The sequence below is a fragment of the Hydra viridissima genome, unplaced genomic scaffold (assembly GCF_058129835.1).
Source record: "Hydra viridissima isolate aposymbiotic clone 2 unplaced genomic scaffold, HvirCarnegie_v1 scaffold_6, whole genome shotgun sequence".
Lineage (NCBI taxonomy): Eukaryota > Metazoa > Cnidaria > Hydrozoa > Anthoathecata > Hydridae > Hydra > Hydra viridissima.
The window spans coordinates 16,037,750-16,057,220 of NW_028324305.1; the positions used below are offsets into that span (position 1 = coordinate 16,037,750).

Consider the following 19,471-nt stretch of genomic DNA (forward strand, 5'->3'; position numbering starts at 1 on the left):
AAAGTAGTTTCCATCAGTTTTTTCATATATTATGACATAGAAAAGTTTACGAGTTGCGTCAATTTGATTAAAAAATCAAATTATTATTTTTTTCTTATATGGAAAAAATCCACGTACGCCGCCATTTTTACCACATAACAAACGAAATCTGTCTCACTTTGCCCCAGGTTTTGGGAAAAGTGAGACAGGGTACTTATTTTCATTTTAATTTAATTATGTACCAATGCAACAACCTATCATCACAAATATTTAAGAGATTATTAGACACATAATGTGCTAGTGGCCTGCAAAATTTCTTGTTATGAAACGTGATTCTTCTCAAGTTATGAACATTCTCCCTGAAAGTGTCTCGTTTGCCCCAGGTTACCCTAATAAAGATTTCTAGCATTTACAGAGATCCCATAAGTTCAAGACACTGTGCAAAAACCAAATTTGCCGCATTGATTGCAAGCTGAAGCAAAACCCTAACCCAACTATTTAATTTTTTAATAGAGATGCGAAAAAGAAAAAAACTTCATTGAGATGCTAAAGTATCCAAACAGACCATGAAATGACTAACTCAAGAAGATAATGACTACTTATAAAAATTTGTGAATGAAGCGTTTTATGAAAAAAAAAAGTCAATCGATCAGTGTCTAATACAAAGTAATAAAGAGACTAAAGACTTCAAAACGATCATGACATCCCTTATGTCTGTTCTGATGAGAAAATGTACACAAATTAGTAAAAACCTAGTAGACACAATGACAGAGCAATTGGTAAATGCAGGAAAGCCATTTTGGTTCATCATTCATCTGGGACAACCTGAGGTTCTTAAAAAAAAAAAAAAGTCCTTTGGACTACTTAATTCAAACCCCATTCATCGTCAGACCTTCAGTCTTTGCTCTGTCATAGAGGTCTCTGAAATCAACCTACCTAAATGAGGGAGTCCTGAAATCCAAGTTGGTGAAGATCTGATCACAACCTGATCTAGACCAGCTGCGACGAGCTTGCGAGATACTAAGCAATTGACTTGAAGCTGTAATTAGTTGCTGTACGCCCGGGGAGGTTAAATCTAACTCAACAAAAAGTTCCATTTTAAAATTTTTCAAATTTCTTGATCTAATGTGCTACGATCTAACATGTTTTGGTTTGGTTAAATCTTTTCCGAAAATATTCTTTTTATTAATTGTTCCTAACCGTGAGATTCTTGTATTCAGTTCATTTTTGTTGAACTTTTATCAAGTTCTTATATTAGCAGAATATAATCGCAAGCAGAATAAAATCGCAAGCGGAAGATATTCGCAAGTAGAAACCAATGTTGACTGTTAACATCCAAGAGGTCCCAGTTAAGCTTTAAGAGATTATTCATATTTGCGCAACATAAGATTGTGTCACAATTTGATTTGTTCATAAAAAATTTTATTTATACTAAATGTCGAAACCATTCGATCATGCTTATCGTGTTCTCATAATACCTTTTTTCATTACGAAAAACTTTCTGCCTTTGCTTACAAAACACGCCTCATCCGTCATGATGTTTTCAAAAAATATCCCCGTTTTGATTTATGGAATGGTTTCACCAATTTTCCAAAAAATTGCGTAAGTTTAAACAAAAGTTTCATAAGATTAAGTATAATTACAGAAGGTCTTACGGGGGTCAGAAGGGTAAAAAATAAATACGTAAGAAAGCAATCAAAAATTAGGAACAATACGGCCGGGAGTTTTTTATTCTCATTGCGCGACTTAGAAACAACTAATAAATCTAAATTCAGAATTTTCCCGCTTAATTATTACTAAATAATTCAATTACGGCAAAAAAATATTTTTTGTTTAAAAACGAGTGTTAAAAGTATTAATAAAAGGAACACATGAAAACATATATTTAATATTTCTATCATCCGTTTTTACGAGTGAAATGTCAAAACACTGGTATGATTTCCACGAATAAGTAATGTCGGAGGAAGGTCAGCTGTTAATACTTCGAGCCAACTCATATACATTAATGGCGTTACAAAAGATCGTTTCGGGATCGGCAAAGAGATTAATACCAGATCAGCCTTACTTGAATGCTCACGTAACAGTTCACCGAGTCGAATCTGTTGTAAAGTTTTCTTATCCAACGGTTCGTTTATGGGTAGATGATTCCCATTGTGAAGTTTTTTAAACTTGTTCACACTCTGGTCGCTAGGAAGGGTGTTAATACCGCTGAACTCCACTACGCTAGAGAAATTAATTCGAAACTTGTTCAGCAAACTAGTCATCTTAATTTGATTAGCTTGAACATTATTTTTCGATGCTGGGGTAAATATGCGAAGTTTACAGCCCGTCCAGTGCTTGTCGAGAGTTAAAAGGTACGAGACCAAGATAGTTAATCCACCATCATCATAAAGCCACCAGATGTCTATGTAACCTTTATGCATTTTTTCAAAAGTAAAGAGTGATTCTTTAGGAAAATCTACTTTGGGAGCTTTTTGATCTTGAATCTGTTTTTCATTCAAACCTGTATTAAGAAAGTGAAGATATGCAAATGTTTTCTAAAAGTGTTCTACAAGCTGAAAACTTAAAGGCAATTTTGAAGACATTTGCAAGTATTGGGCAACAAAAAAGACTTCTTACCCATCGTGTCATTATCTGCATGATTATCATCGCCTTCCTCATAAACAACTACATCAGCAGCATTTTCCATTGTTTCAAAACCGTCTCTAGTACGTAATATACCAACACCGTAATTCAGATCAAAAGCATCGTGGACTATTTGAACATATTGAGTCACTTCATCTACAGTAGCATCTTGCCATCGATTCATAAAACCCATCATTAGCGTATTCGGCTTAAGTTTTCCAAGACCAACTGCCTGAAGGAGGCATTTTGCTCCTTTTCCGATATTTTTTTCTATGGCATAATTGAATAATTTAATTTAATTTTTTAATTATTATTAATCATAATTTAATTATTTTACGTTGATTTGTTTTTTTTTTTTTTTTTTGTAACTGTTATAATTTAATTGCATAATTATACTTTAAAAAATAATTATTATAAGCATACTTAATACGGTATATTTTGCTCCTTTTCCGATATTTTTTTCTGTGGCATAAATTATTTTACGTTGATTTTTTTTTTTTTTTTGTAACTGTTATAATTTAATTGCATAATTATACTTTAAAAAATAATTATTATAAGCATACTTAATAAGATATATTTTGTAACTAAGTAGGTGTAAAAATTTATCAAATCCAAACCAGTAAAAAAGATTTTTTCGCTTAATTAACCTCCTCTATGTTCCCAACAGCCGATAAAAATTCCTTTACTTTACACATAAACCCCCCGTTTAAAAATGAGAGAGAAAACTAATTTAAAGTTTTTTTTCCGTTCCATAAAAAGAGATTAGCCACACTTACTTTGTATAATTTGATGAAACGCTTTAATGTTATTGCGTTTCAACCAAATTGCTTCATCACTCTTGATTAATGCCGACGGCAAGGCATTTGTTACTTCACCGCATACTAATAAGCCAAACCGATTTGTAAGGTGCGAAACGAAGTGAACAAGATTAGGACGCAAGGATGGTTGACCACTTAAACAGAGAACCTGGACTCTATAATTTTTGACATGCTCTTCAATAGCCTCAAGACGTCGCATTAATCTAAGAGCTTGAAGATAAGTGTGCGCACCCTTCAATGAACCCCAATTAACCTAAAAATATTTAAATCTAAGCCACGTCATCAACCGTAAAAAACAAATTTACTGCTACAAACAAAAAGAATCAAAAAGAGAAAAACGTGCTTCCAACAAATTTTTCTTTATCAAAAACACTTACGTTCGGTTTGCGAATATCAACGAACTTGTACAAAATAGTTACAAAGAGAAGAGTTATTAAAGCTCCCCACCAGTTGATAAGAAACATAATAACTATGCATAGCAAGAAGCCAAAGAGGGACATCCATTCGTTAAAGTATTTAAATGAAGGCCTCCATGCGGGTGATTTTGAAAGTGAAGAGATAAATCTTATAAAATAAAAAGATATTTTCTTTTTTTTTTGCTTTTCATATTTAGCGAAGAAAAAAGTGACATTAAAAACCTTAAACATTTATAGTGGAACTTTTTTCAAATCGAGTCAAATGAGTTGAAAACCCTAACACAAATTTAGATAAGTAAAGTAATCCAACTTTGTTTTAAAAGCATAAAATTATAAATTTGAATAAAATATCAAATGCTAGCGTGAGCTGCACTGTGGCTCCCCCCCCGCCCAATCAATGACGTGTATCAAAAACAATTGCACTTACACTGAGTAATTGACTAACGCATATCCCATTAAAAAGAAATTAGAGATAATCGGAGCAATTAAATTCACATCACCAATTGCAATGAAGCTTGCTGCAAATACAAAAGTTACTATGTAAGCGTTTCTGGGCTCTCGCTTCACTCCATAGCTTTTACCAAACACTTCAATATACGGAAAAATCTTATCTTTACAAACAGCTTGGAAGACCTTCGGCGCACTCACAAGTGAAGATATTGCAGACGAAAGCGTAGCGCAAATAATCCCCACTTGCACAAGTGGTCCCCAGAGAGATATTTTCTCCATAATCTAGATTGAAAAAGAGGAAACTGAACACAAATGATGGAAGAACAATATACGTAGTTAAAAAGCGTAACCTAATCTAATTAGCAAATTTGTTCAAAAACTGCGTAGAAATTTAATCTTGGTAATTTATTTTGATTCCTCAACGAATATTAAGATTGGTTTCCGTACAGCGTTACGGTTTGAGCACAGCCTTCAGCGGCTACACAACTGTCAATTCTTCTCAGTTGTTTTAGAAATGCGTTTGCATATTCGCAATTGAAGTAATACCCTAAGTCTTATAAACCACCATAGGTTAGATTCTGAATTTTTTTTTTTTTAATTTTTAGATATATACGATAAACAGTAATTTGGGGGTCTCCAGTGTCGAGCAATTTTACTTAAACTTTTTGAAATAAATCTATAAATAAATTTAAAGGTTTACTTCTATTTGAAAATGAATCTCTCCTCAGATGAGAAAACCATTAATTCTGCTTTTTTTTTTTAATTTTTCAGCTTTTACTCGAATGAACGAATTACTAAAAGAAGGGGTAGAAAGCCAAAGAATGTAGGCAACAAAATTGATAACTAAATACTTAAAAAAAAAACCAACTATGATTTTAGCATTGAACTATGCCTTCAATCATCATTAATATTTTTTTGCGCCAAAGTTTCTTGAAATGTTCGACATACTGCCGTCTCATTCAATGGCACCGAATCGCGATTAAGTACTTTTCTTAATTCAATACAATGCAAGTAATAAAATTAGAAAAACTAAAAACTTTTTTGCGTTTAAATTCTTACTTGGAGATCATTTAGTAAACCAAAAGCTGTTTCATTTTTATGGGGAATCGTAGCCAATGTAACAATCGTAACTTCACGCATCACAGTTGCACCCAACAGCCAGCATAAAACCATATAAACAGACGAGGTAATTAAAATCGCAAGGAGTGTACCTCGTGGCACGGACTTAGACGGGTCTTTTAGATTTCCAGAAAGATTTGCACCAGCCATTATTCCTGTAACTGCAGGAAAGAATATTGCAAATACCCCGAAGAAGCCAGAACTGTCTCGAAAAAGCGGTTTTAAATTTTCTTTAAAAGTATCATAATTGTAAGAGGTCAGACCAATCGCTCTTAGCACTTCTCTGCTTTGTCCCAATGACGGATGGATAGTTCCTATACAAACACTTAAAATAGCTACTACAAGTAATGCTAACAACATGGATTGCACGTGAATAACGCAGTTTAAGCCAATTATTGCAAGAAAAAATATAAAGATTAAAGCAACTAGTCCAATAATTCTTATGTCATTAGTACGGCTGACCAAAATAAAATCGTAACGCTCTAAAAGTGACTGAATAGTTTCCCCAAACCCCACCAAGTATAATGATACAGCTACTGCATTGGCTATTGCAAATATTACTCCAATGCTACCACCAAATTCAGGACCAAGACTTCGAGAAATCATGTAATAAGCTCCCCCTAAATTATGAAAACTATATAAAGCTAATGAAAATATTCCCAAGGTAATTTGAAAAGCATTGTTGAGAAATAACTTTTAAATAGAAAGTTTTCTTATAGATACATCACAACCATAACAATCATTATAAAATTGAAGTTGAAATATAAATCATTCTGTTGGTAAAACTTAAAGCATTATCTTATTTAACAATGATCTTAATTGTTTGGTTGTTCATTACAGTATGTTGGCCACTTTATGTTATCTTAAAAATTAAACGGGCGAGTTTTATTTTTAAAGTAATCAGAGAAAATTAAAAATCACTCACCTCCTTTAACTTCGCCGTTGGTACAAATGGCTGACATTGATAAAGTTGTTAACGTGGTAACAGTAGTTGCTAAAAGCACAATACCAGAGGCCATTAGAATTCCTGCTTCACCAACAACCCATGGCAATCTCAAAAAGAGTATTACACCCCAAATATTCAGAATTGTTGGGATCAGAACACCTTTTACCCAACCAAATTTAGCTGACCGGTTTTCAATATCAACGGATTGTTTTTTGTCAGATAACTTCTACAAGTGTAAAACATTTTACTTTAATGAGAGTTAGAAATGTATTTAACGCTATAAAATAGATTAGTGCAAGCTCTTAAAACGGGGGAGAAGGGGGGGGGGGGGGGATTTATAAAAATCTTACAGATTGTTGCAGTTTTGCGCTTTTCAGAAAATCACCGTTGTGTAGCTGTTCTAAGGTTGGTCTTTTATCACATATTCTGTTATTCGAGTCTTCATTCCGATAATATATTGATAATGGCATTGCATCGTGCGTTAAGTAATTAATTTCATCAAGATCAAAGTTTGCCATCGACCCATTATCTTTATCTCTCTCATTTTTTTCCTTTATAGTGACATCTTGGTCGCATATATCGCTATTGAAATTTTCGATTATGGTCACCTCATTTATCTTGCTAACTTTTTCGTTCAAATGAGATAATTTTTCCTCATTTGTATATTTTGTCACTTTAAATCGCTTTAAAGCCTGTAGCGTCACTTCATTTGCCGGTGTAGCAGAGTCATCACACATATTTATGTATAGTTGTTACACGTTATCTAAAAAACAAGTCAAGGAAATTACTTTAACTTAGGTGCTAAATTTTTTCACTGAAAGTAATTTTTAATTTTGATCTCTGGTGGGTGGGCGAGTTGAACTATCAGTTTTGTTAAACGCGTTGTAAACATTTATTAACCGCATACTTTCAACCATTCTTTTCTTTTGTAATAGTCTGGAAACAAGGAACAATCGAATTGTTTTTATGAATGAATTTATATTCTTCTCTATTCTAATGACTCCTTTAAACTTCATCCAATATAAATAAATCAAGTATTTCAAGAAGATAATTGTAATTTTATTTTTCTTTGAAGACATAAATGCCGGGGGTTATGTTGCATTCAGTTGTCTAGTTTCTTGAAATACTATTGGTTTGTCTATACTTCGCATTCCAACAAAAAATGAGACAAATGCAGCGTTAATTGGAGACGGAAATAAATACTTCTTATTTGATGTGATAGAGATTGACGAAGGATTAAAAAAACACGAAATCAGGAGTTTGTATATTTGCAAACGTCATCATACTGAAAATAATTCAAGGAAAGTAAATATATCATAGTTTTTTAATTGTACAAGTATTATAATTTATATCTTGTGTATGACTTTTTGTACTCATAGGTATGTTGAAAAGACTGCATCTTCTTTAATGTGTAGTTACATACCTACTGTCATACGTAGAAATATGCACTTAAGTAAGTTTAACTTTTAATGGTTTTTTAAAAAATTTACAGTTAAATTAGTAATGGAAACTCTATTGATAACTATCGGTAACTATCGGTATCTATGCAGGGACAAAAGAAATAACAAATTTACTTCTCTAGTATCCAATATTAACATTTTATTTTTATAAAAGTTTTTGTTTACTAAAATATCTAATGCAACGTGCTAAGTTTAAAAATATTTTTCTGAATGAATTATTGTATATGCATTATTACTGTTAGGTATAGTTTAATACCTTCTGCTTTTACATCAGCAGAATGTCAACTCTTTGAATAAAATCGGTAATTTACGACCACAATTTCCAGACTATTTGAAACTATGACTTATATATATATATATACACATGATGGTTATGACGTTTAGTTGTGACGTAAGTTGGGTTTAAAACTTTCTTTTTATAGAATTTTTTTCGAGAAGATTTTTTTTGTACTTTCTTTTTTTTTTTTTTTTTTTTTTTATCGTTTAACGCTTTTTTAATTTGTTCAGGCCTTGTAATTTGTACCCTTGACTTGAAATACCCGGTCGGAGCAATATTCAACACCCGCAACCCATTCATTTTTTTTTGGTGGAGTGGGGCAGTGGTGGTGGTGGTGGTGGTGGTGGTGGTAGTGGTGTGAAAATAACTTGTTTAAGTTAAAGTTAAATCAGATTTTAAAGTTTTTTTCTCAAACTTGATCATTTTATCAATTTTATCATATAAAAACATTTATACTTGTTTGTCTGCTATGATTCCTTGTTAATTCATCCTACGAAGATAAAAGATCACTCCTTTTAATACGACTAACATCTATGATTCATGTAATTATCCATTTAATCAGTGGCGCATCTAAATGGAAGCAACCATCTAAGATGGAGTCTTCATAACAAAATTAAATGAGCTTTTAACAAGTTTATAAACTTCATATAAAACAAACATAAAACAATAAACTGAAAAGTATTCAAAACAAAAATGTAAGAAAAATAAAAATAATTAACAATACAAATATAGTTCTAATCAAAAATTTAATCATATTTGAATTCTTTATAAGGCAGCTATGTAAAATCAATGTCATCTTTTAATAAACTCAAAAAAGCTGATATCACATATCGGAGAAACCATTTTTCCTATATCATAAAACTTGATTCAATAAATCCTTTTAGTCATTGATCAGGGGTCACTACTATAAAACTCATTCCAATCGGAATTCACGACAATTTCATCTGAAACCCGCTGAAATGAGCGGATTGCTACTATAAACATTTTTTTTCGTAATTTCCGCTAATTTCAGCGTAAAAACCCAATTAAAGTTTACGCGATCTTTGTGTAGCGGAAATCGTAAATCCGATAATTTGAGCTAGCTTTTTTTTTTAACAGTTTCTTGTTTTGAAAACAAAAACAGAAATCAAACTCAATCTCTAACATTTCTCATTGACAAAATTAGAATAAAAAGTTCGGCATTTCATTTTTCACTGTCAGCCTCGACAACAGATAATCAACAGTGGGTAAGAAATTTAAAATATGAATTTGGGCATGAATAAATTTCTTACTTTTTTCAACTTTTTTACATTTAAATAAATTTCTTACTTTTTTCAACTTTTTTACAGAACCATTTACAACTTGGGCTATAGGTCACTTTTACTATATTAAAATATTGTCAGGTAACTAAAACTGATACCTGGCAATTTTTATTTTAGTAAAAATGACACAAATTTTACAACTTACAAAATGTGTAAATGGCATCTAGGGGTCAACTAAGACAGGTGGTACTAAAGCAATACTTTTTATAAAGTAAAATTATCAAGGATATGATAACCATTGACTTTCTCCTACAAACTTACACTAAATGATTAAAAAGAGAATTAAACTATTCAGGAGACAACAAATAAAGTTGTTCGATTGGCCAGAGCAAGCTTGATTATTACTTTAATTTCTCCTAAAAAAAATTTTAAATAAATGGAATCGAATTGTTCAATTTTAGTTTGCTGTTACAACTTTTAGGATGTTTTTTGATGCTTTTTAAAGGTATTTATTGTTATTTATAGAGTAGTAGAAGTGGCGAAGGCTTCCTTTTAAGGGCTTATAATAAGTTGCATTCAGGACCAATACATTTTGTCTGGTCAAAATTGATCCTGCTTCTAACAAACCAAACTAACATCTAATGTGAATAAAAATTGGTAATCTAATTTTAAACTAGGTTTAGAATACTTTTGGAAATGTAAGAAATTATTACATGTCTTAGGTAGTAGATGTTTGGAATGGGGAGTCCATTTTCAAGTTCAGGTTTTTTTCAAGATTGGTAACTTTTGGTGTTTTTAAGCCATCTGTGACTTTTTACCAAATCTTCTCATTAAAACATCTTTGAATTGTTTAATCCAGTCTGCCAAATTTTTGTGACAAACTAAATGACACTCGAGCTATGTAAGCGTCTTTTTTCTGTCTCCTTGGATAAAAAACATTAAAGCACATTAAATATAATGAACTATGTGTGAGAATAGTACAGGCAGCAATAACAATAAAGAATAACTTTGATGTAATGTGATGAAAATTATTTAACATGATAATAATTTCACTACTTTAAAATTACTTTTTAATTGTGGCCTGTCTTTGTTATGCCTTAGGGGAAAAAAAATTTTTATTGGAAGTTCTAAGACATATAATTATTGCCCTTGTGGTATGTTTATAACATAGGAAAATTACAGTGAAAAAAATTTCTTATAACTATTTAATCGTTTTAATCGTTTAATAAAACATTGATTAGCTGGCCTTGTAAATTGATAAAGGACGTCTTAAAACTCCTAAAACATATGAACGTAGGACTGTGGTAGTTGCACAGAAAGATTCATTATTGGAAATAAGCATAATGTATATTTAAGATAAGGATATTGGGTTTATTTACATTTCTTTTTTGAAATTTGTTTTTCTTGTGGCATTTAGTTGAAAGTTTGCACAACTGTCCATAATATAAACAAAACAAAATGTAAAAAAACAATGGATTAACTAGATAATATCTTTTTGTTTTTCATGAACCGCTAATATTTTCGTCGGAAAGTTTTTACGATACGAAAAAAAATGTTTATAGTAGAGGCAATTAGGGATTATCGGGTTTACGCCAATTTTGTCGAATCCGAAGAAATTCATCGGGTTTACGATTTTTTAAGTTCCGATCGGAATGAGTTTTATAGTAGTGACCCCAGGATTTATTCACGATAGTCATTTTTAATCGCTCAACAAATTAACCACAGAGAATATATTTTAAAGTTGCCCTAAAAAATCATTTCATTTATATAACTTAACCAAAGTTTTTAATGTCAACCTAAGCTGGAACGGCAGCTGTCAACCCCTAATTACGAAAAATTATTTATACCTATTGTGCAATTTACAGGGGGTCAAACGTGAAAGATGATGATGTAATATCGTACGACTGACCTTACCGACGAACTTGTAATCATAGCTATAAAACTTCAAAAGGTTCTTTTTAAAACATGACATTGTATTTGGTCTAGGAATTAATTCGTGCGGTTTGACAAGGGATTACGAAACTAGCTTATTGTCTCAGCGTTTTGTTTAGCCACGCATGCGTGCGAAGATCACTGTTATTGCGCATCATTTTCATTATAAATCATTTGATTTAAGCGTAAACAACACTATTTTTAATTTAACTGATAATGTCGATTTTTGTTCCTGATAAAGTGTTTTTGCTGGGGATTCTTCTTCATTACTTTAACATGAAGAAAAGTGCTACCGAAAGTCATCGTATTTTGGTTGAAGTTTATGGTGACTATGCTCTAGCTGAGCGAACGTGTCAGAAGTGGTTTGCACGGTTTAAAAGTGGTGATTTTTGTTTGGAAGACCAAGAGCGACCAGGACAGCCGAAAAAATTTGAAGATACAGAATTGGCAGCATTGCTCAATCAGGATTCTTGTCAAACGCAAGAGGACCTTGCAAAATCGTTAGGAGTTGAACAATCAACAGTTTCCAGACGCCTCAAAGCCATGGGTATGATTCAAAAAATCTCTCATTGGGTTCCCCATGAATTGAAAGACAGAGACGTGGAAAGAAGAAAGACCGTTTGTGAATTGCTGCTTGAAAAACAAAAAAGAAAGGGATTTTTGCATCGAATCGTTACTGGTGATGAGAAATGGATTTATTACGAGAATCCTAAACGAAAAAAGGCCTGGGTAAAGCCAGGTGAACCAGGTCCATCACAACCCAAACAGAATATTCACTGTGCAAAGGTTATGCTGTGTATATGGTGGGATATGAAAGGTGTGGTGTACCATGAGCTTCTGACACCTGGTGAAACTATTAATGGAGAACAACAATTAATGGATTTGAAGCAAGCTCTGGTCATAAAACGACCAGATTGGGGTAACAGAAATGATAAACTCATTTTTCAGCATGATAACGCTCGACCACATGTCGCAAAACCTGTCAAAAACTATTTGGAAAATGTCGGATGGGAAGTGTTACCCCACCCGCCGTATTCTCCGGACACTGCTCCTTCTGACTACCACTTGTTCGATTGCATGTATAACGATTTGATTGGACAGCGCTTCACTTCTTTAGAAAATATCGAAAAATGGGTCTCTGATTGGATCACTTCTAAGGATGAAGCATTTTTTCGACACGGAATTCGTAAATTGCCGGAAAGATGGGCAAAAGTAGTGACTAGCGATGGACACTATTTTCATTAATGTATTCATCCATTTAGTTTTTGAAATAAACCTTCAATTTTCAATTGAAAACCGCACGAATTAATTCCTAGACCAAATATCATTTTCCCCAAGAGTTGTTTTTTACTCAGTTGCCAAAAATTTGTTAAAAGAATTGCAATGGTTAGTCTGATAAATTTCTTTTTAACGTGATACGATATGATTTTGTGATTCTTTGGTGATACAATACCACTGAACAAGTAAAATTTTCGATTATGGTCACCTTTCAATTGGAATGAAGTCACATTGTTTCATAGGCCAACGTTGGATTTGGTTCACCACGTTACATTGAAAACCTTATATAAAATATTTAGCTTGTTTTTCCTCAAAGAACACCCGTGTGACTCAAAAAATAACTTGCTCTTCTCTAAAAAAATCCAAATTTTCTATAAAAAAACTTATAAGATTTCTATATATTCAAATTCAAAGTGAGAAAATAAATTCAGCAGCACAAAACACAAGAGTTGTTCCACAAGACCAGAGCTCCATGACAAATGAAGCTATATAGAAAATATGTGAGAGATTCGATGGTAATAATTACTAATTCAATGATCTTAACAATTAACATCGTTAAACGTTGTTAAAAAAAATAAACATAAATTAAACGCCAAAGACGAAAAATTATCGATTTCTGATTCCACCAATGAATATTTAAACAACAAATGACGCCAGATATTTAAATATTATCTTATAAAGCGGAGGACACTTTTTGAGTACCTCCTAAAACCCCATGATTTATGGCCAACATAATATATCTTTAAAAATATCTTTAATGATATCACGTTTGAAGTTCATAACCCGGCTTGAACTTTTTAATACGGGAAATATTTTAACTGATCCATGTTTAACTTGGAGAAAAAGCTTTGATTTGTGGTCCAGAAGACATAGAATTCGAAAAAGAAGTAGAAATACATGGGATGGACACGATTTTAAGAAGATTCTGAGCTTTTTAAAGTCTGGCAGCTACTGTTGCTGCCCTAGTATTTGAAGCATTTATATTCTGTATTACATGCTTAAAGAGGGTTGTTGATGGTACATTTGCCATGAAGTTTGACCTTAATTACCGTGTTTATACTAATACTTATAAACGTTTACAAAAATATGATTTTGAAGAGTATTTTACCATGATACCTTGCACATGATAGCTGCTCACCTCAGGGGCCATTTATAAACAAATTTCACTCTTCTTTGGGTAAATATATTTAACTATAATTTATCATTACTACATTTAAAATCTATTTGAAAATTGTTCTACATCAAGGTTGGGAGCAGATCTTTTTTCAACAAATGAAACACTGCAAATTTTAAAAAACATTCAGATTTAAAACATCTAAATTGAACCCCATTTCATTCTGAGCAACTAAAAAGGAATGTTGCATCTTTAAACATGAGAATGCACTACTATATTAGCCTGTTAAACAGGATTGTACTTTGCTAACTGACTACTATGATAATTTTTTATCTTACTATAAAATACTTTGATAATAAATATTTACTGTATACCATATAATAGTCTTTCCAATAAATATTTTTTTCTTTAAAGCCTCACATTTTTAATAAGCATCTTAAGAAGCATTTATTTACAAAAAGACTCACGCACGCACACAAACGCACTCACACATCACTACTTCTTACTTTTACAGTATTTTAAGTTTAACATTGTGGGAGATATCCATGTTTAACCATTGGCATTACATCTGCAAGAAGCTGGATTTTATGATTTTTTTAGTGGATTATTTTTAAACTTAGTACTTCAAATTTTAATTTTTACTTTTCCACGCTCAGTTTACATTCAAGTACCATGCACAAAAATTGAGAGGTTAAACTTTTGGCCTAAAGCACCTTCTATCTCATTTTAAAATTATTGATGGCTTCTAAGGAATCATAGTGGCATCAGTTTTATCAATATAACAAGTAATTCAGTCGCATATTAGTAAAACAACTAAACTCACAAAAATTAGAGTAAATCCAGAAATAGTTGCAGGTGATAAAAAATTTATAATTCTTAAAAACGAATTCGTAAAAAAATTTGCTTAGAGATTTTTGTATGTGATCTTTTAACTGTTCTATAATAAAATCAAGATGAAAAGGTTTAAAATATTGTTTAGTTCAGCGATTCGCGAGGTTGGATTTTTTTTGTTCTATCTCCAAGTTTAAACGATGGTGGAAAGTTTTGATTTTTTTCTAAAAGTAAAAATTACTTAAAATTTTAGCTTTCATTTATAAAGATATAATAACTTATGAATTTAAACAATTTATGTTTAAACAAATTATTTAGAAAAAAAAAATTAAAAATAAAGCTTATTTTAAAAGTAATCATTGTTTACTAAAATTAATAGCTCATTTTCTCCCAACTTTTAAAATGAGAGATGGAACAAAAAAATTGTAACCTCGCGAATTGATTTGATTGTTGTTATTATTGTTTTTTTTTTTGTTGTTTTTTTTTGAGAAGGTGGAGGGGGTCTGTTTAATATGCGTGATTTTGCTGAATTACGGGTTCGATTTAAAAAAAGAATTTTTTTTCAAACGGTTATAACTTTCATAAAATTTAGTTTTAAATTATGAAACGTATTTTGAAACACAAGGTGAAAACTTACCGAAAAAATTCTGGCATTCAATGATATAAAAACTTTAGAAGGGTTTCATTGACGCGACTTTTTTAACGAATTTCTTTTACTCATCTGTATATCATGTTATTCGTCGATTTTGTGTATGGTACGATTATCTCATTATCTTTCCGTACACTGGGAATGTTAATTTTAATGACGCTACTGACTTCGTCATTCAAGAGTTTAGTCATTCAAGAGTTTAAGAAAATGCAAGGCGTAATTACAATGCCATTGAGTTGAGATCTACGCTTTTAAAACTTTGGTAATAAATTTAACATTTTACACAAAAATGTTTTTGATTTTTAAAATATAAATCTTGAAATATTTTGTACTTATTTTTATAATTTTACTCAAAAGTTTCAAGTTATTTTTAGCTTGAAAGCAATCACGTAATTAATAATTATATAACCTTATTATAAGATATTGTAATATACATTTGCAAATATTAGTGCGCTACAAGTTAAAATCATGAATGCCAAATTCAAATTTACTTCAAAAAAACTTATTGCAAACTTTTGCTTTTACATTTTTTTTTTTTTTAAGCCAAGGATATTATTTCTATAACAAAAATTTGCTTTTTCTTTTTTACAACTCTATTTGAATAAGTAAGACAAATTCTGACTTTCATTAATCTTGACGACTTGACGACTTAATTGACTTACACCATTATATTTCGTAACTGGATAGAAACGGAACTGGTGGCGTTTTTGTTTTGAACCGTTTTAGAATTTAATGGTCATTCCAACTCCAGTGATTGCGTACCAAACTTTGAGGTGATAAACACGTTCGCTGCCGAGCTATTTTAAACTATGCGTTATTTCTTTGCCGAGTCAATTTCTGAAACGATTAATTTTTGCCGAGGCTGTTTTACGTGGTTTCATTCTCATTGCCAAGGCTAGATATCAACATTTCAATAAATAAAATATTTTTAATCTGAAATAATTCTATAGTATTTTTTATTCTGAATATAACTGATAAAAAATAAGCACTACGATTATTCTCGTAGTTGGCAAATAAATGACGCCAACTTACTACGAGTATACTCGCAGTTTACGTCCTTGGAGAGCAAAGGAAAAGAGAAAAAATAAAAGAACTAGGTGTTGAACATCATGCTCTATTGTTAGTCTCTGCAAGAATTACACATTTTAAAAAAATTCAAATGTTTTATAAATCAAAAAAGTTAAAGACACTTTGGATAACCTTTCCCTTAAATATGAGTGTAAAGCAAACTCTTGCATTAGAAGTGAATACTGACCTCAGCGGTAAACAATATTAAATGATCAGAAACTTAGTCTTTGGACACATATTTATCCCCTTCTTCTAATATATTTTAGTGGAAAGATTTAAATACTATCCCAAAAATATTTTTTCCCCCCTGATTTCAGTTGCTACCATTAACTTTTATAAAGCTGTGTTTATGTAGATGGTATAACAATATCAATAATAGCAGCTGAAATAAATAATTGTAATTGTGTCAGAAATTCATTATTTAAATTTCACAATAAAGATTAACTAGTATGTCTCATTATGTTTCGTTATGTCCCGTTAAAAAGATGTAAATTCAGGGAAATTTTAAAGCTCCTATTTTGTCCGGGACATCTCGTCTCGTCTCGGTATCGTCCCGGATTTCGAGTGAAAATTGAAAATTGTCTCGATTTTTATCGCTAATCGGGACATAGCTTTTAAGATCGTCTCGTCTCTAAAAATAACGAGACGCAGACTCTTAATAAATACTGATAATTAATGCTGTTCTAACCCAGTGAGCACGCCACGAAATATAAACGTTTTATTCGCATATTTTGTTCGTGTTTCCGAATAAAATATGTGAATAAAATGTTTATATTTTGTGGCGTGCTCTCTGGGAAATCTCGCAAGGATGACATAAAAATTAAAAAAGACCAAACCAAAAATTTATTCAAAAATACATAGCATATTTTACAAAATGTCTATGTATTTTTATTTGAAAATCTTTGACATTCTTTAGTCTTTTGAAGAGGTTACTTTGACATTCTTTGACATTCTTTAGTCTTTTAAGGAGGTTGAAGTGATATTGATCGAACTGCAGAAAAAGGACCAGAAGAAAAGATTGAAGCTGATTGGCTGACAGGTTGATGGTACTGCATCTTTCCAAGAAATTAATTTTCATGTCCTTCCTGTGTCAAAAACTTACAAAATAATTCTACCACAAGTATCTAGCTTGCAAACGTGCAGTGGAAGTAATCTTGAAAACCTAGGCCTATTTTAAAAAAATTAGTGAAACTACATAAAAATGTTTAGTAAAGTAAGTAAACAACAACAATAAAAAAATGCGAAAGTTTTTGGACATATTTTTTTAGGAATTCAGTTTCAATGCGACATTTAATTTAGAAAAGTTAATGCGGGAAATCTCTAATGACCAAGAAATTTTATTAATAGGCACGGTGTTGAGAGGTGCAAGTTAAAGCTTTATTTGCAGCATGTTCTGCTCCTGAAGCTCAAAGATCCATCTGTATTTTGTTCGTTCAATTACTTGATGAAAATATAAAAGCCATCGCACGCTTTTTTTTTTCTCTTCTTTTTATTGAACAATCTAAAATAATTGAGTTGTTTAACACAAATAAAAAGTTTGAAAAGTTTAATAGAGAGGAACTTAAAATATTTTACTGCAAGATTTATTAAAGCTTTCAACCATGGATCATGTTTTTAAAAATTTCAATTTTGGTCGTTTACTGTCTTTCCATTTTAATTTAATTTTTTGCTAAAGTTTACTTTAGTTTTTACTTAGCATCTTTTAAAAAATTGAAAAAAATGTGTCTTCTTAAACGCAACTGTGATTGCAAAACCACAAGCCGGTTGTATAAATCTGAAGATCAATCGTTATTCTGTTTGACTGTTAATTTGCAAACAATCTACTTGCGAACCTTAGAATGTGAAGATATTAAATTGAAAAAGCCATAAAAATAAAATAATTTTATAGAACTACTTTTTAAAATGAAACACAAAGTAATCCCTATATTTTTTTAATGCCAAAGAGAAATGTAAAAGCATATACAATAAAAACTGAAATAGTTAAACTTTTCACCAATTTTGATCCAACAAATCATAATCAATCATAACCAATCATTTCTTGTACTTAAAAAGAAGACAACAAAATAGGCAAAAAAAAAAAATGTACCTTATTATAAAAAAATTAAAAGAAAAACGCTTTTATGAATAAAACAACCAGAAAATAACTCAGTTGGATTTTGTGGGTTCACAACTTTCTCGTTGCTTGAAAATTAAGGAAAAAAACTTACTTCTTGTTATGTACATTTTTTACATTGTCACATTAAATTTAAAGAGAAACAAAATAGTTTTCTAAAAATTTAAAAGGAATAAAATATTTTACAAGAAATTTAAAAAGAAACAAAATATTTTACTAAAAATTTAAAAAGAAACAAAATACTTTACTAAAAGCTTAAAAAGAAATGAAATATTTTACTAAAATGTTATTTAAATACTTTAAAGAGTATCTTTGATAACTTTTCTTTCGTTAAAAAATAATAATTTTTATTTCATTAATAAATAACTTTTTTTGTAAACAATACCTTTAAAAGCACATAATTTCGTTGCTTGTAAAATCATGTAGCACACGTTTTTAACAACAAATGTTTAACTGGGTGGGTATAGCTACTTATAAAGTTTATGAATTTTTCTCTTAAAGAACAAAATGAACCAGGGCTTGGTTTACATTATCACACAAAAAAAAAGTTCAAAACAATGATTTTTAATTTTTTGACTATTGGACAGGTTTTTTAAAAATTCTCCCACTGTGAAACATCTACATTAAGTAGAAAAAACTTTTGAAGCAACATCAAGGTGTACTACTTCACAAACTGTATACTAATAAAATTAAAATATAATTAAAAATATACAATTAAAATATAATTAAAAATATACTTAAAGTAAAAAAATAAATATTAATAAGTAGCATTTTTTTATTTATACAAAAAAAAAAAGTGGTTAAGATAAACATTTTAGACGGACACCGAAATATAATTCCATGGAATTGTTTACATTTTAGCCAACATTGTTTAGAAGCTGATTTCTAAAAGCTAAGATTTTCAAAATTTCATATTCTTCTCAAACTGAATCTTTTTAAGCATTTAGTGAGTCTTGATATGGAAAGTACATCATTCAGGTACCTGATTCAAAATTTTTATGCACAGAGGCCAAGATTAAGTACGGTTTTTTTTGTGGGAAATAAATTTCTTATGTCTAAAGGCGGACGTTTTCACTGACAATATGATTAATATAAGTTTAAATGTAAAGAAGATGATTTTTTGGAATAAATTGAGTTAGTAAAAAAACTTATAAG

At 30.8% G+C, this 19,471-nt stretch overlaps 1 protein-coding gene and 1 long non-coding RNA gene across 4 annotated transcripts; both read right to left on the reverse strand.

Annotated features, from left to right (window-relative positions):
* Positions 1-1,783: 1,783 nt before the first annotated feature.
* LOC145190081 (solute carrier family 12 member 2-like) lies at positions 1,784-15,263 on the reverse strand. Of its 3 annotated transcripts, XM_090090807.1 has the most exons (10): positions 15,124-15,263; positions 8,547-8,660; positions 6,704-7,116; positions 6,333-6,579; positions 5,348-6,027; positions 4,266-4,570; positions 3,800-3,986; positions 3,381-3,675; positions 2,599-2,874; positions 1,784-2,482 (listed from the first exon to the last, which is right to left on the reverse strand). In XM_090090807.1, the coding sequence occupies exons 3-10, from the start codon at positions 7,088-7,090 to the stop codon at positions 1,887-1,889; spliced, it is 2,973 nt and encodes a 990-aa protein (XP_089946933.1). In that variant the 5' UTR covers positions 7,091-7,116; positions 8,547-8,660; positions 15,124-15,263; the 3' UTR covers positions 1,784-1,886. The 3 variants fall into 3 exon arrangements, with proteins under 3 accessions (XP_089946933.1, XP_089946934.1, XP_089946935.1); XM_090090808.1 differs by lacking the exon at positions 8,547-8,660 and having other exon boundaries at positions 15,124-15,252; XM_090090809.1 differs by lacking the exons at positions 1,784-2,482; positions 2,599-2,874 and adding an exon at positions 2,987-3,066.
* A 1,874-nt stretch (positions 15,264-17,137) lies between these two features.
* On the reverse strand, positions 17,138-18,476 carry LOC149887259 (uncharacterized). The gene is made up of 3 exons (XR_016453629.1): positions 18,411-18,476; positions 18,197-18,246; positions 17,138-17,371 (listed from the first exon to the last, which is right to left on the reverse strand). It is a non-coding gene; the product is annotated as an uncharacterized LOC149887259 (long non-coding RNA).
* Between the last annotated feature and the right edge of the window lie 995 nt (positions 18,477-19,471).